Raw genomic sequence first — 12,572 nt, forward strand, 5'->3', positions numbered from 1 at the left:
TTAGAAATCACCAGCGCCTCGTTTATGAATTCTTCTAGCCCGTCTAGATGCTCTTGAAAGTCTTTTTACAGCTATTTCCTGCCTATCTTGGAGCGTTCCCTACAAGGAAACATCAACTCAGAAACTAGCTAGAATTTCAGTTTATGGCCTGTTTCATTCATGTCTTATAAAACACCCAAGGGCCAAGAGCAAGGAGTATCTCATAATTAGCCATTACCTTGTATACTAGACCAAAACCACCCTTCCCCTGCTTGTTGGTTGGATGAATATTGTTTGTTGCAGTTGCTAGTTTCCCAAAATCTAATAGTTGAAGCTCCTGGAATTTGACTCGATTTTGGGATTTCCCAAGCAGATTAAGAGAAAAAAATTTTGAACATGCTTCTTCTTTCTTAAACTCATCACTTGGTCCTTTCCTTTCTGAATTGAAAAATGCAGTTATAGATAGTATATGTGTGTCAGAAACATTTGCCAACATTTTCTTTATGATGCATGCACATCTGTATTGCCAGCAATCATCCTTCCAACGAGAAACAGAAGACGACACCCATAATTGCTCCTAGAATTCCTGCCATTATGACAATTACTTTCAGGCCACCTCTTTTTCCTGTAAATTGAAACATGGTATAAATGTGAGGTAAAGTAAAACTAAGAATGTGTAGCTACAACAATGGGGTGATTAATCTGAACCGGTAATTGATCAGTTTTGAGCCTTGCTACGGCTTCTCAAACATTTACAGTACCTCGCATCATTACTCATGTTAAAACTGGCGAAGGACAAAATCACAAAGGTTCCAATTACTCGAAATAATGGTCAGTGTCCAAGAGGAAATATCCAACATGAATTATGATGTTACAGATAGTTTAATACGTTTCTATCAGTGTTTATTTAACTAATTAGAAAGTGATTCAATTCCTAGGCAGTCCAATGCGTTTTTAGTGCTCAGCTGTAGGCATCAAATTTAATAAGTAGATCAGCTGTCATACCCTTTGGTGGAAAATTCGATGTGCCTCCTGTTAGCGTTGTTCCATCTTGCTCATCCGCAATGGACAGATGATTTACAGCGGTATGTAGCTTCACTGATAGCCCAAAAGCAGGGATAACCCCAGAGAGACTCTTATTGGAAACGTCCAGGACCTGAAGATGAGGTACTTTGTCAGGCCATCGGGGATGGAACCTGTCAAGTTATTGTCATTTAGAAACAAATACTGCAACGCAGTTAGATTGGCAAACGCTAGCGAAATCGTTCCTATCCATTGCTGCTTCCCAAGATCTTTTTTTGTAATATTCTTCTCTGAGTCGCATGACACAAATGACCAATTTTGCATGCGTCATTACTTTTCCAAGCTAACGATAACCTATAACAATACCCCAAAGCATTTGCAATCTCAAGCGGTGTTGTAACCTGACGATCACACGGGTCTGCAGTGACTCTGCAGAAATTATTATTGATAACACTGGCATTCATATTGGTAAATAAAAAAGAAGGGAAAGGACCCTGCAACACGTTGTCATTCACGGAAATGACTTGTAAACTAGGATGTGAGGCTAGAGATTGAGGGACAACTCCTGCGAGATGATTGTAATGCAGCTGTAATATCTCTAAGCTTTTGCAATTAGATACATCAGGGATGGGACCTGAAAACCGATTGCTGTTTAGCCCAACCTTGGACAAAAAGGTCATGTTCGATAATAGATCAAGGGGACCTGTTAGGCCCAACTTCTGGTTCTGAAGCCACAAATATCTAATCTGGGATTTCCCAAAAGAGGCTGGTAATCTTCCAGTCATATTATTGCCATGAAGGCTCAGTTGCGTTACAGCTAAAGAATCGAAAATGTCAGGGATACATCCCGCCAAATTTGTATTGTCAGCAAGGAATGAAGTAAGACTTGTTAACCTAGTAAATGCCATGGGTTTCTTCCAGGGTGCTAGAGAGGGATTTTCACTGAGAATCAAAACCTGCAAATATCCAGAAAGCCCTTGAAAAAACCCTGGTGGGATTCAGGTGAAGTTGTTCTGATCTAGGTGAAGTTCCTCCAAGAGAGGGAGTTCTTCTAGAGAAGGAAAAGAGCAAGTAAAGCAGTCGTCCTTAAGATACAGGACTTGAAGATGAGGGAAAGGAGGGAATTTGGATGGTAAAGAACCACGGAGAGACATGGAGTTGAGATCAATCTGTACAACGTGCCCGGAACCGTCGCAATCGACACCCTGCCACTCACAGTAGGAGGAGGATGAATTTGTGGACCTAGTTCGAGGCAGGGGATGAAGGGCCGCAGCTAGCTTGGCCATGGAAGAGGAGTAGTCATCATCAGCCCTGGAGGTGATGGAAAGGAGAGAGAACAGCATGAAGAGAAGGAGAAACATAATAATGGGGAGAGAACTTGCCAACTTTATGCTACCCACGAGAACTATAATTGAGTCTCACAACCTCCAACGAGTTTTGTGTGTACATATACATATATATATATATATATATATATATATACATATATATATATATATATATGCAGTAAATCTTTTACTCTCCACGTAAGCAACTTCCAAACATTTCAAGTGATTGTCTAGTGCCGAATGTTGTTAAAATAACATTGTCAACTGACAATAACTAAGTTCATTCTTTCCTCTTACAATCTTGTAGCCGATCGAAAACGAAGGGTTATTGTCAATTTCCATTTTCATTGGGTGGCTTATTTAATTTTATGGAGTCGGACTTCGCAATTGTCAGGAAATGCAACCATGATGCATAAATCCTGCTAGCTTTGTTTTTCTGGGCTAATTGGCCAAAAACATTGGCATGTCAACGACTCTCATGCTAAAGAAGATATACATAACAAATTAATATATATGTCATCAAAAGAAAAAAAAATTATATATATATTTCCAAGTTAGGTCAAATAATTCTCTTGTGAGAACATAGTATCATCAAAACAGATAGAATAGAAGCATAATACTTAAAAAGAAGTTCTTGAATTATTTAAAAAAAATTAAATAAAATTTATTATTTTATTGAATTTAATTAAATATTTATACTTTTATTTTGAATCAAATAAACTCGTATAAATAATAATTGATTAATTATCATTAGTCAAAATATCATTTATCGTTTTAAGTACACATGATGTTGATATAACACTCATGAAAAAAGTAAAAAATGTCACATGATTATATCATCATACTATATCAATATGTCATATCATCATTTATTATAACATGTTAGTATGTCACATCAACATCAAGTGATATAAAATGACAAATGATATTTTAATTAAGTCAATCATTAATTGTAAAATTTTATTTAACTTAAAATAAAACTATATAGACTTTATTAAATATAATAAAATATAAAAAATATATTTAATTTTTTAAAATAATTTAAGGATTTTTTTAAATGTTATAACTAGAATGAAAGAGTCATTTATTAAATTGAAGGAAAGTAAATGTAGTTTAATTACTTCATATGCTAATACATAAAGTGTTTTTCGTTTAAAATTGTTTATTATATTAGTTATTTCTTACTTATTATTTTGTTATTAAAAATAATAGTTTTATACACATATAAAGCAATATAACAAAAATTAATATTAAACAAATAGTACTATGACCTACATATTTATATTCTTGAAGCCCAACAAAACCATTCAAAGAATGCGATGTAACGTTAGAGGTTAGTCCAATTTAGCAGCCCATATGCCTAATTAATCATCAGGCTACGACTATGTTAAGGAATGGGCCAAACCGTACTGTCCAACCCATCCAAAACAAACGTTACGGCCAATATCAAAATTGACTTTGTATTTATATATTTTAATTCGAATTTTATTATTTGATAAAATATCTGAATGTAATAAATATCAGATTAAATTTTAAAATTGTTACTTGAATATCTTAAAAACTACCTGTTAAATAATTGAACCTGTTAAATATACCTAATTAAAATTAATTTTTATTTATATTATTAAAAAAATAAAATTTAAAATCATATTTAATCAATTAAAGAATTTTAATAAGTTATTACAATAAATTTAAAGAATTTATAAATAATATATATAATTAGGTATTAAAAATTATTATTTATAATTAGATTTAATAATAAATATTTTAAAATTATTGTTAGAATAATAACGAGTAATAATTTTTTATCTAAACTGATTATAAATACCTTACTCTCTATAATCGAATCAGATAGTACAAATATCAATTTTAAGGTATTTCATTACAATAATTTTAAAGAATTTATAAAAAATTTATGTAATTTCGGTTGATTTTGTATGATCTGGTTTCTTTCGGATGGGTTTGAAACTTCATGTGGGGGCAGTGGATAGGTTTGAAACTTCATGTGGGGCAGCAAACCACGAAGGTGACAAAGGGGAGCCGTGAAAGGGCAGCAGTCTTGGCATCTGGCCGGGAAAAGACGACCCACGTATAGGACCCAGACCTGTCCCATCCATGGGTGTCATTGGATATCTTGATTTGGCAAACAAATTCACTACTGTTTGATCAACATAACTTACCTCAATGAAAGAGAAAGCCACTATAAAGCTAACTCTACCAATGTTCACAAGACCAGAAAATCAAGTTACATCAATCTCATAATCAATATAATTTGATTAAATTAGAAAATTAATTTGATAATCAATAATGACAAAATTACAAATGTTGATTATATTTGAAAATCGATATTCATGCATGAAAATCTAATGATAATTGATAAATTTAAGATACTTTTGGTGTTACAATACTCTAGTAAAATTGGCATCCAATGCAAGACAGGGTCTCTATCTAGAGAATACTTGCATGACCAAATTAAGCTAGTGGTACCTACAGCTATCCCACATGCACCTTCGAGGAAGGAGGACAATTTTCAGAGACACAAAAAGCCACAAATCAAAGGCAGCAACTACCGGGGGCAGTGACAACCTACTCATACAACTTCATTTCTTTATCTGCACCTTTATTTTGTTCTCATTACCACTCTTTCCTCGAACACTTCCTCTCTTTTTTTTCCCCCTTGGCTTTATTCTCTTCAAAATCACATATAAATACCTCGTACCGACTCTACTTCCAAAATCATACAAAACCCAATAGCTTTCTTTTACGTTTAAACCAAAACAATGGGGTCCCAAAATGGTGTGGTTTTCGAAGATTTTTTCCCCGCCATGGTCGAGAAATTGGGTGCTGAAGGTTTCATGAAGGAGCTGTGCAATGGGTTTCAGTTGCTTGTGGATGGAGACAAAGGGGTGATCACTTTCGAGAGCTTGAAGAGGAACTCGGCATTGCTTGGTTTGCAAGATATGAGTGATGAGGAGGCGGTTTGCATGTTGAGAGAAGGTGATCTGGATGGGGATGGCGCTTTGAATGAGATGGAGTTTTGCACCCTCATGCTTAGGTTGAGTCCTGAGTTGATGAACAGTTCAAGAAAATTGCTGGTAGAAGCTATTGTCAATTTCTAGATCGTTTGTCAAGAAAATGTTCATCACCTTTTTTGTTCACTCGTTTGCCAATTAGAGGCAGACTTTTGTAACTTTATTCTGGAGTCCTAGTCTCCTAGTACATTTTCTTTTCTCCAATGGCGAAATTAAGACGTTGGGCTAATATTGTCCAAGCTTGGTTCACTACCTCCACCCTTTTTCATGTACCAGGCCGGACAAACCCAATTCCAACCATTTTGTTTTCAATCAATCGTTATGTTTCTTTTTCCTCAGACTCATTTGAAGCGAAGAGCAAAGTTTTCTGCTTTAGTTAATCTAATTGTCTGCAGAACCTTTTTGTCATGTCTGTTTCCCTACTTAGAATAGCCTTACTACAAGTAGAAACCCAGAATCATTAAGAATTCTTATGGTCATTCTGCCATGTTCACAAACGACAGCAAATGGAGACAAACACCAACACAATCCAACGACCATGTCCGGACAGCAGCGGATGATCATGAATCAGTCCAAACCTTTGTTTTAACTTTGGCATTTCTAGTTCCAGGGAACCTAATTGAATTGAAAACCTATTTGCACTTTCCGAATCACGTTCTTGATTAACGTTCATTGCTTACTGCTAAAGAAGGATTGACCTTGAACAGTATCGTAGATCAAAAGGATTGACAAATGATTCTGCCAATATAATTACTTTGATGCTGGTGATCGTATTAACAGTGAAATAGGGTAATTATTTGGCATTATACGTGAAGCCTGCAATGATTGAAAACGGAGAAAGCATCATCAACCATCCAGACATTGGGCAGGTTGCAATGCAGTACCTCTAAGTCTTAATTATGTTATAATTTGGTTCGTGCATGTTATGTCACAAGCTAACCATCAGGTTGTCAATTCAGCATCTGTCACGAGTTACCATGTCATCATACTCAAATTTGTGGAATTATTTGCACATCTAACAGTACTCAAATTCTGATTCCTTTTCCTTTTCAATGTCAATTTCACTAAGTTCCACAAATTGAATGTGTTCTTAATTTGACAATAATGTTCATCATGATAAAAGGAATAATTAAATTTGGGTATCATTTATTTTCATAAAGATTCTTGATTATGAATTATACATAGAGATCTAAAGACGAGTAAATTTCAAATTTTGGTCTAAATTATTTTTTGTAAACCAAGTTGGTATTTGACCTTTGTTTTAAGTTAAAATCTTTTGTAAATTATAAGGACTTTTTACCTTGATTAATGAAAGTCCTTATTTAAAAAAAAATTCAAATTTTGAAATAACACGGATTTTCAAAAACAATGAAGATCATGTCAACACTAGAAGAGTTGTTGGAACATAGTAAGCCGCTAATTTCTTGTTACAGTCAAGCATGTTATTACACTGTTTGAGCTAAAAGGATTGTTTTAGCTATTCAATGCAGCGGTTACATGTCTTTCCAATATGCAAAGAGAGGGCAAGTTTCTGAAATATGATCTGATGTACTTAGCTTCCGGGTATTAGCCTTAGACATCGTTGGTAGAAGAAGAAACACAAGTTTTCTTGATGATGAGCATTCTTCTAGCCTTTTGGAACATTTAAGTCTAACTGATTCAGTAATTCAATCAAGCAAGCCTCCATATATAGTTCATTGTCTCACAACTAATATATTTGCACTTTTCAGGCCTGGAGATCATGGAATTAGGACAAGATGCGAATCGATCCATCGATCTTTGATTCATGCTTCCATGGGGAAATTTAGAGATGCATACATATTGGACTGCTGTGCGTTCAAGATTTTTGTAAAAGATAGATCAAACATGTCTACATTGTTTCAATGCTTAGCAGCAAGATTGAGAGCTTTCCTACTCCAACGCAACCAGCCTTTACAGAGTTGGAAACAGCCATTTATCGCTCTCCGCCCACCTCCCCTGCCTCTGGCCAAAGAAAATATTGTTTCCTTTGGTCTGAACAATGGAACAAAGAAATCTAGGATTCTAGAGCTATCACTTAATTGCAAGTTTCTAGCACCCCAATTAACATATCACAGAGGAAGATCTCAGAGAAACCAAATGATGAAGAAGGGTGTCAGGGTCGATTCTAGGATTTAAATTTTGCCCCATGGAAATCAAGTAGACTCTGAATTGAAATCTACTGACAGTATTTAACCCAACAGTTCAAATGCAAAAGAGCACCCTTTCATGATTTGATAAAAACCGTAGTTGTCAGATTCTACCGGTGCATTTGCCTTTATTTCCTTTCCACTTTTGGTCAATTACCACCATCCTTCAGAAACTAGAAGAGACAAACACTCTCTGGACTGACAGTTCATAATAGGAAAATGGAACTCTCACAAGAAGTTTCTCATTATTAACCGGATTAACAAAGCATCAAGGCTCATTCTTAACCCTCATTAATTTCATGGTCAATGTACAGATGAATAATACAAAGAAATTACCTGAAACCCTGAACACAACAATTTCTCACTTCAACAATATCCCAATACTGATGGGGTTGCTAAGGGCTACTCCGGTCCTCTTGGCATTGGGGGTGTGCTAAAGAATGATAAAGGCATGGTGAAATTTTTTTTTTCAAAAACAGGGGGTTGGGGTGATGCCAATCTTGCGAAAATATTAGCTATTCGAAATGCTTTAATTATTTTTATGGCAGCAGATTGGTATCATCAATTTAAGTTAATTATTGAAATTGATTCTTTAAATGCTGTTAATTGAGTCTCAAAACCACTTTCCTCTCCCTAGCGCCTTAGAAATTTAGTATTAAAAATCAAAGCTCTGCTGGTAAGATTCCTAAATGGCAGATTATTCATATCCCGAGATCTAGGAATGAATTGACAGACAGCCTTGCCAAATTGGGGGTGGAAAGAGCCACAAACCTGTTACAAGTTCTTCCTTAATTGTCATGTTATGCTTTGTCTGCTTGCTCGACTTCCTCACAAGGTTTGATGACTCCTTTATACTTCAAGATTCATGATTTGTGCGTACAAGGGTTTAATGTGGTCTTAGTTCAGCCTTGCCCATGGTGATATTGGGAGTTTTGAATTTTGTTGTTCTTGATTTTTGCTTGGTGCAGCAAGAGAAGGAAACACGCATGCTGGTTACGTTTTCTTGTCTTACTGACTTCTTTTTTAATTTTATATTTTGGGCTGGTGGGAATGTGTTGGCTAAAAGTTTATATGTAAATGCTAGGATGAATGGTTTAAAAGGCAAGGGTTTTTTGTCTGGTAATTCTATCTACCAGTTTGTCAATTGAGGGTCAAGACAAGTGATCTTTCCAGTTTTGATCCTCATATGTTTGTATATGGACTTCCTTTATTTATGAATGAACTCTAACTTTAAAAAAAAAAAACAATATCTCAATACAAAAACATAAATTATCCTTGAAGTTTTCAATGCAAAGACCATAAGCTTGTGAAGAGAAAATTCTCCCAAAGTTTAAATAATCACAAGCACGATGTAAGATGTAAAGAACATCTTGTAAAGATATTTTCCAACTATTCTATTCACATAGTACATATATTTAGCAGTAGTGCTTTCCATGTAGGAGTATCAGTTAGGATGAACTGGAGGAAAGCGACTTATCCAACTTATCCAATCAGATTCAAAACCCAAAGTTGATAGTATATATATATATACCTAGTAACATTGTGCAAAGTGCGACTTTGGACTCAAATTGCTAGTGGGTCAAAACTAGACAAACTATTAATTTTAGCCATAGTGTAGGTGTGTTCCAGCAATTGCCTTTTCTAGTGTAAAACCAAAAGTTTTTTATTCTCATGGCTTGGAAAAAAGGCCTGCGGCACCAACTGGTACCTCCCCCATGCAACTTCGAGGAAGGAGGACGTTTTCACAAAACGAAACCTGCCTCGAAATTTATACCCAGCAAAATGCCGGCTGCAACAACCTTCCCAAACAACTTCCTCTTACCTGTACATTCGTTGTCATCGACAATCCTTCCTCCAACATTTCTGTATCCTTTCCTTCTAAGACTTTCTATACCCTTTATTATACGCATTTATGAAGAGACTATAAATACCCCATGTATCTAATCGGCCTTTTTTCTCTATTCCCACATTCCATCTGAATTTCCTCTAGGGCTAAGGCGTGTTGACGTGGTGGTTGCCTTCATTCCACAAAATGGCAGCACAAAATGCGATTGTGTTCGAGGATTTCTTCCCTGCTATGGTGGAGAAACTAGGTGCTGAAGGGTTCATGAAGGAGCTGAGCAATGGGTTTCGGTTGTTGATGGATGGAGACAAAGGGATGATCACTTTCGAAAGCTTGAAGAGGAACTTGGCTTTGCTTGGATTGCAAGACATGACCGATGAGGAACTGGTTTGCATGTTGAGAGAAGGCGATTTGAATGGAGATGGTGCTTTGGATGAGATGGAATTTTGTACTCTAATGTTTAGGCTGAGCCCTGCCTTGATGAAGAGTTCCAGAAAGTTGTTGGTAGAAGCTTTAATTAACGAAATGTAATCCTTTTGTTTGCATTCAGAGAAAAAAAAAGTGCAAGTGTTCTTCTTGTTCTAGGCCATTGTTTACCAGCCAATTACTCCGTGATCAATTGTTGGAAAAAAAATGTCAATGCAGCTTCTCTTTTCTCAATTATTGTTTCCATTTTAGTGATTTCTTTTCCCTGATATGAGATTTTAAAACTTTTCCTTACCAAAATCAATGAGCCGGTGTTCTTATAGGTGATGAAATTGATGCCAAGGGGTTGCCTATGATACTGTTCCCATTGGTTTTTAGTAATTTTTTAAATGCTAAAATAGGGTTGAGTTGGCTTAGAATTCCAGTTTCTTCTATATCTTTATTGTAATATACAAGTTAGCAAGAGACAAAAAGGAGAGAAAGAACAAGAAATGGACAAACGAGGAAACAAACAAGACAGAAGACATCATTGTCCATACTGTTTTGGCGATTTGAAACTGGAAGATATTTTTACTTGCAATGGCTTATCGGACAGACCCTCAGAACTCAGAACTCTCCGAATCTCACTCCTAAAGGAAAACAATAATAATAAAAGAAGAAGAAGAAGAACGGCCAGGGTCAGATTATTCTGGGCTTGTTGCCTAGCTAAAGAGTCCAATCTGAAAACATAATGGCTATGCACTGAGAAAATCAGTATAGGCTAGTTGGGTGGACTCTTCAAAATTTTTTCCTGCCCCAAGCAACCACAGGGCTAACTAAAACTAATTTGAGAATTAGAAGATTATTGCTTAATGAAATTATTGGTGTAAACCTAGCTTGTGGTTACCAGGTAAATATTTTAAATTGTTAAAGAAAAACAGAGCAAATTCTCTGGTTGGAATTATTTCCTGGTGTATGCTGCTTCCCATTAACAGATGCCCTGTTTTACACAACTCAAGCTAGCCAACTACCCATGCATGGAAAAATTGGCGATATGCAGAAACCATGGTCATCAAGTTTTGATCTAGAAAAAGCATGACTTCCCACATGTGCCATGCATTAAATTCTTAATATCTGTATTGGATAGAGTTCCAGTGTAAATGAATCTTATGTATAGTAAAAATTATCTTCAGAATCTTGCCCTGATGTCCTTCGGGGCCCCGCTTGTGCTGTTTTCATGAGTGAATTGGTGGACGGTTAAAATGTCTCTCACAGTTCACATCTTTAATAAAGAGATGCTTTTTGTTTTTTAATCACTCAGTTTCATGCTCAAGTGGGAAGGAAAAAAACAAAACAATAGGTTTCTCAGCCACCGGATGGAAGAAAGTTTAACCTTGTCCACATTTGCAGCAGCAAAAATGCAATATTACAGGTCCACCACCATGTCGAGGATCAAAAGGCATGACAAGCTGATCTTCACGGGCTCAATGGCAACATGAATCTTTTTCTCTTCTCAACCTGAACCACAAATTTTCTTTCCCCACCTCGTTCGAATTCGGACCTTGGAGGAAAAGATTTATTCATCCATATCTTATAGTAACTTGCTTTCTTGCCAGCAGAAATAGACACCAGCTAGGCCACAAACAGTCATCCTGCTGCATTTCGAACAGACATTAAAGGATTTTAAGCTTTGGGAGTTGAACTTAGGTGTGAACATATCCACTGCTTCCACGCGTGGTTTTCTAGTCTATACCTGACAACAACATTTAACTAAATAGCCATCAGGTTGGTCAGAAGCGGAAGACTACAGGTGAAACAAGAGCAGCCACACATTTTGCAAAGTCATTAAAAACATTCGATTAGACTTTGTCACATGACCAGCTACCAGAAAACCTTAAATTAAAAGCTGAAATCGAATATCCAAGATTTTACCCAGTTGTTAGTGTTTGGAGGACTCAAAAAGCTTGGGAACCTCAAAGCTTTTAAATCTAGTGAGAGTGTAGTAACAGCAGATGGAAAAGGTTGGGAAAGATTGAAAGAAAATCCTTGTACAGATATGATTTGATAATTCCCAATAAGAATATTCTTCATTATCTCGGCCTAATTTGCGCCAATGATGAACGCAAAGCACGTTTCTCTCGACCAGACAATATGTAGACCAGACAAGAGATGAAAACCTGACTGACAAATGCAACTGGAAGAAACGTCAACCTCTGGGAACCATCCCAACCAACTCTTCCTAAGAAGAAATTAGTAAAATACTACCGTGATGACCGCAAAAATTGATAGGTCACTGGGATTCACACAGGTGTCCTACGGGAGTTGCTGTACCTAGCCGAGCCCGCCAAGGGCAGTAATGAATTTGACAGAAGGTCCACATGGGCCAAGGGCTTATCTTTCATCATCAAATTCATGCCTAATAGCAGAGATTTTGATACTGAAAGAGAAGAAATGATTGTATTGTTAGGTCCAGTGCTGGACGCCTGAACCCCCCAGGCTTAAGATTAGTATCACGAAGTAACTGATGAATAGAATATGATTTGGCAAGATCTGGGTGGGTACTGAATGTCCAATAGACGACCAAATCCCACCTAAGAAAATACAATGCAAATTTGGCCCCTTGTTTTGATGGTTTCCTTTGTTTTATTTGAAGGAAAAGATTCTTGTCATACACCAAATTATTGAGTCAAATACTCAAGTCATTTTGCAGTTTACTTAGAATCAAGTTCTTTTAAGTTTAGTTAGGTTATATTCTGATAAACAATCCATGGCTTCTAAGTTACCAAACTTCTTG

The 12,572-nt window shown here is 36.2% G+C and overlaps 1 protein-coding gene and 2 pseudogenes across 1 annotated transcript; 2 read left to right on the top strand and 1 right to left on the bottom strand.

Annotated features, from left to right (window-relative positions):
- On the bottom strand, positions 1–1,910 carry LOC110424315 (receptor protein kinase TMK1-like). Its single transcript, XM_089784882.1, has 4 exons — positions 1,369–1,910; positions 985–1,175; positions 218–417; positions 1–99 (listed from the first exon to the last, which is right to left on the bottom strand). Exons 1-4 carry the CDS (start codon positions 1,908–1,910, stop codon positions 1–3), a joined length of 1,032 nt encoding a protein of 343 aa, XP_089641008.1.
- A 3,174-nt stretch (positions 1,911–5,084) lies between these two features.
- On the top strand, positions 5,085–5,770 carry LOC110424455 (calcium-binding protein KRP1 pseudogene; annotated as a pseudogene).
- A 3,571-nt stretch (positions 5,771–9,341) lies between these two features.
- On the top strand, positions 9,342–10,033 carry LOC110424467 (calcium-binding protein KRP1 pseudogene; annotated as a pseudogene).
- The last annotated feature ends 2,539 nt before the right edge of the window (positions 10,034–12,572 follow it).

The sequence above is a fragment of the Theobroma umbraticum genome, unplaced genomic scaffold, assembly GCF_002168275.2.
Source record: "Theobroma umbraticum cultivar Fairchild unplaced genomic scaffold, ASM216827v3 scaffold_204.0, whole genome shotgun sequence".
Taxonomy (NCBI): Eukaryota; Viridiplantae; Streptophyta; class Magnoliopsida; order Malvales; family Malvaceae; genus Theobroma; species Theobroma umbraticum.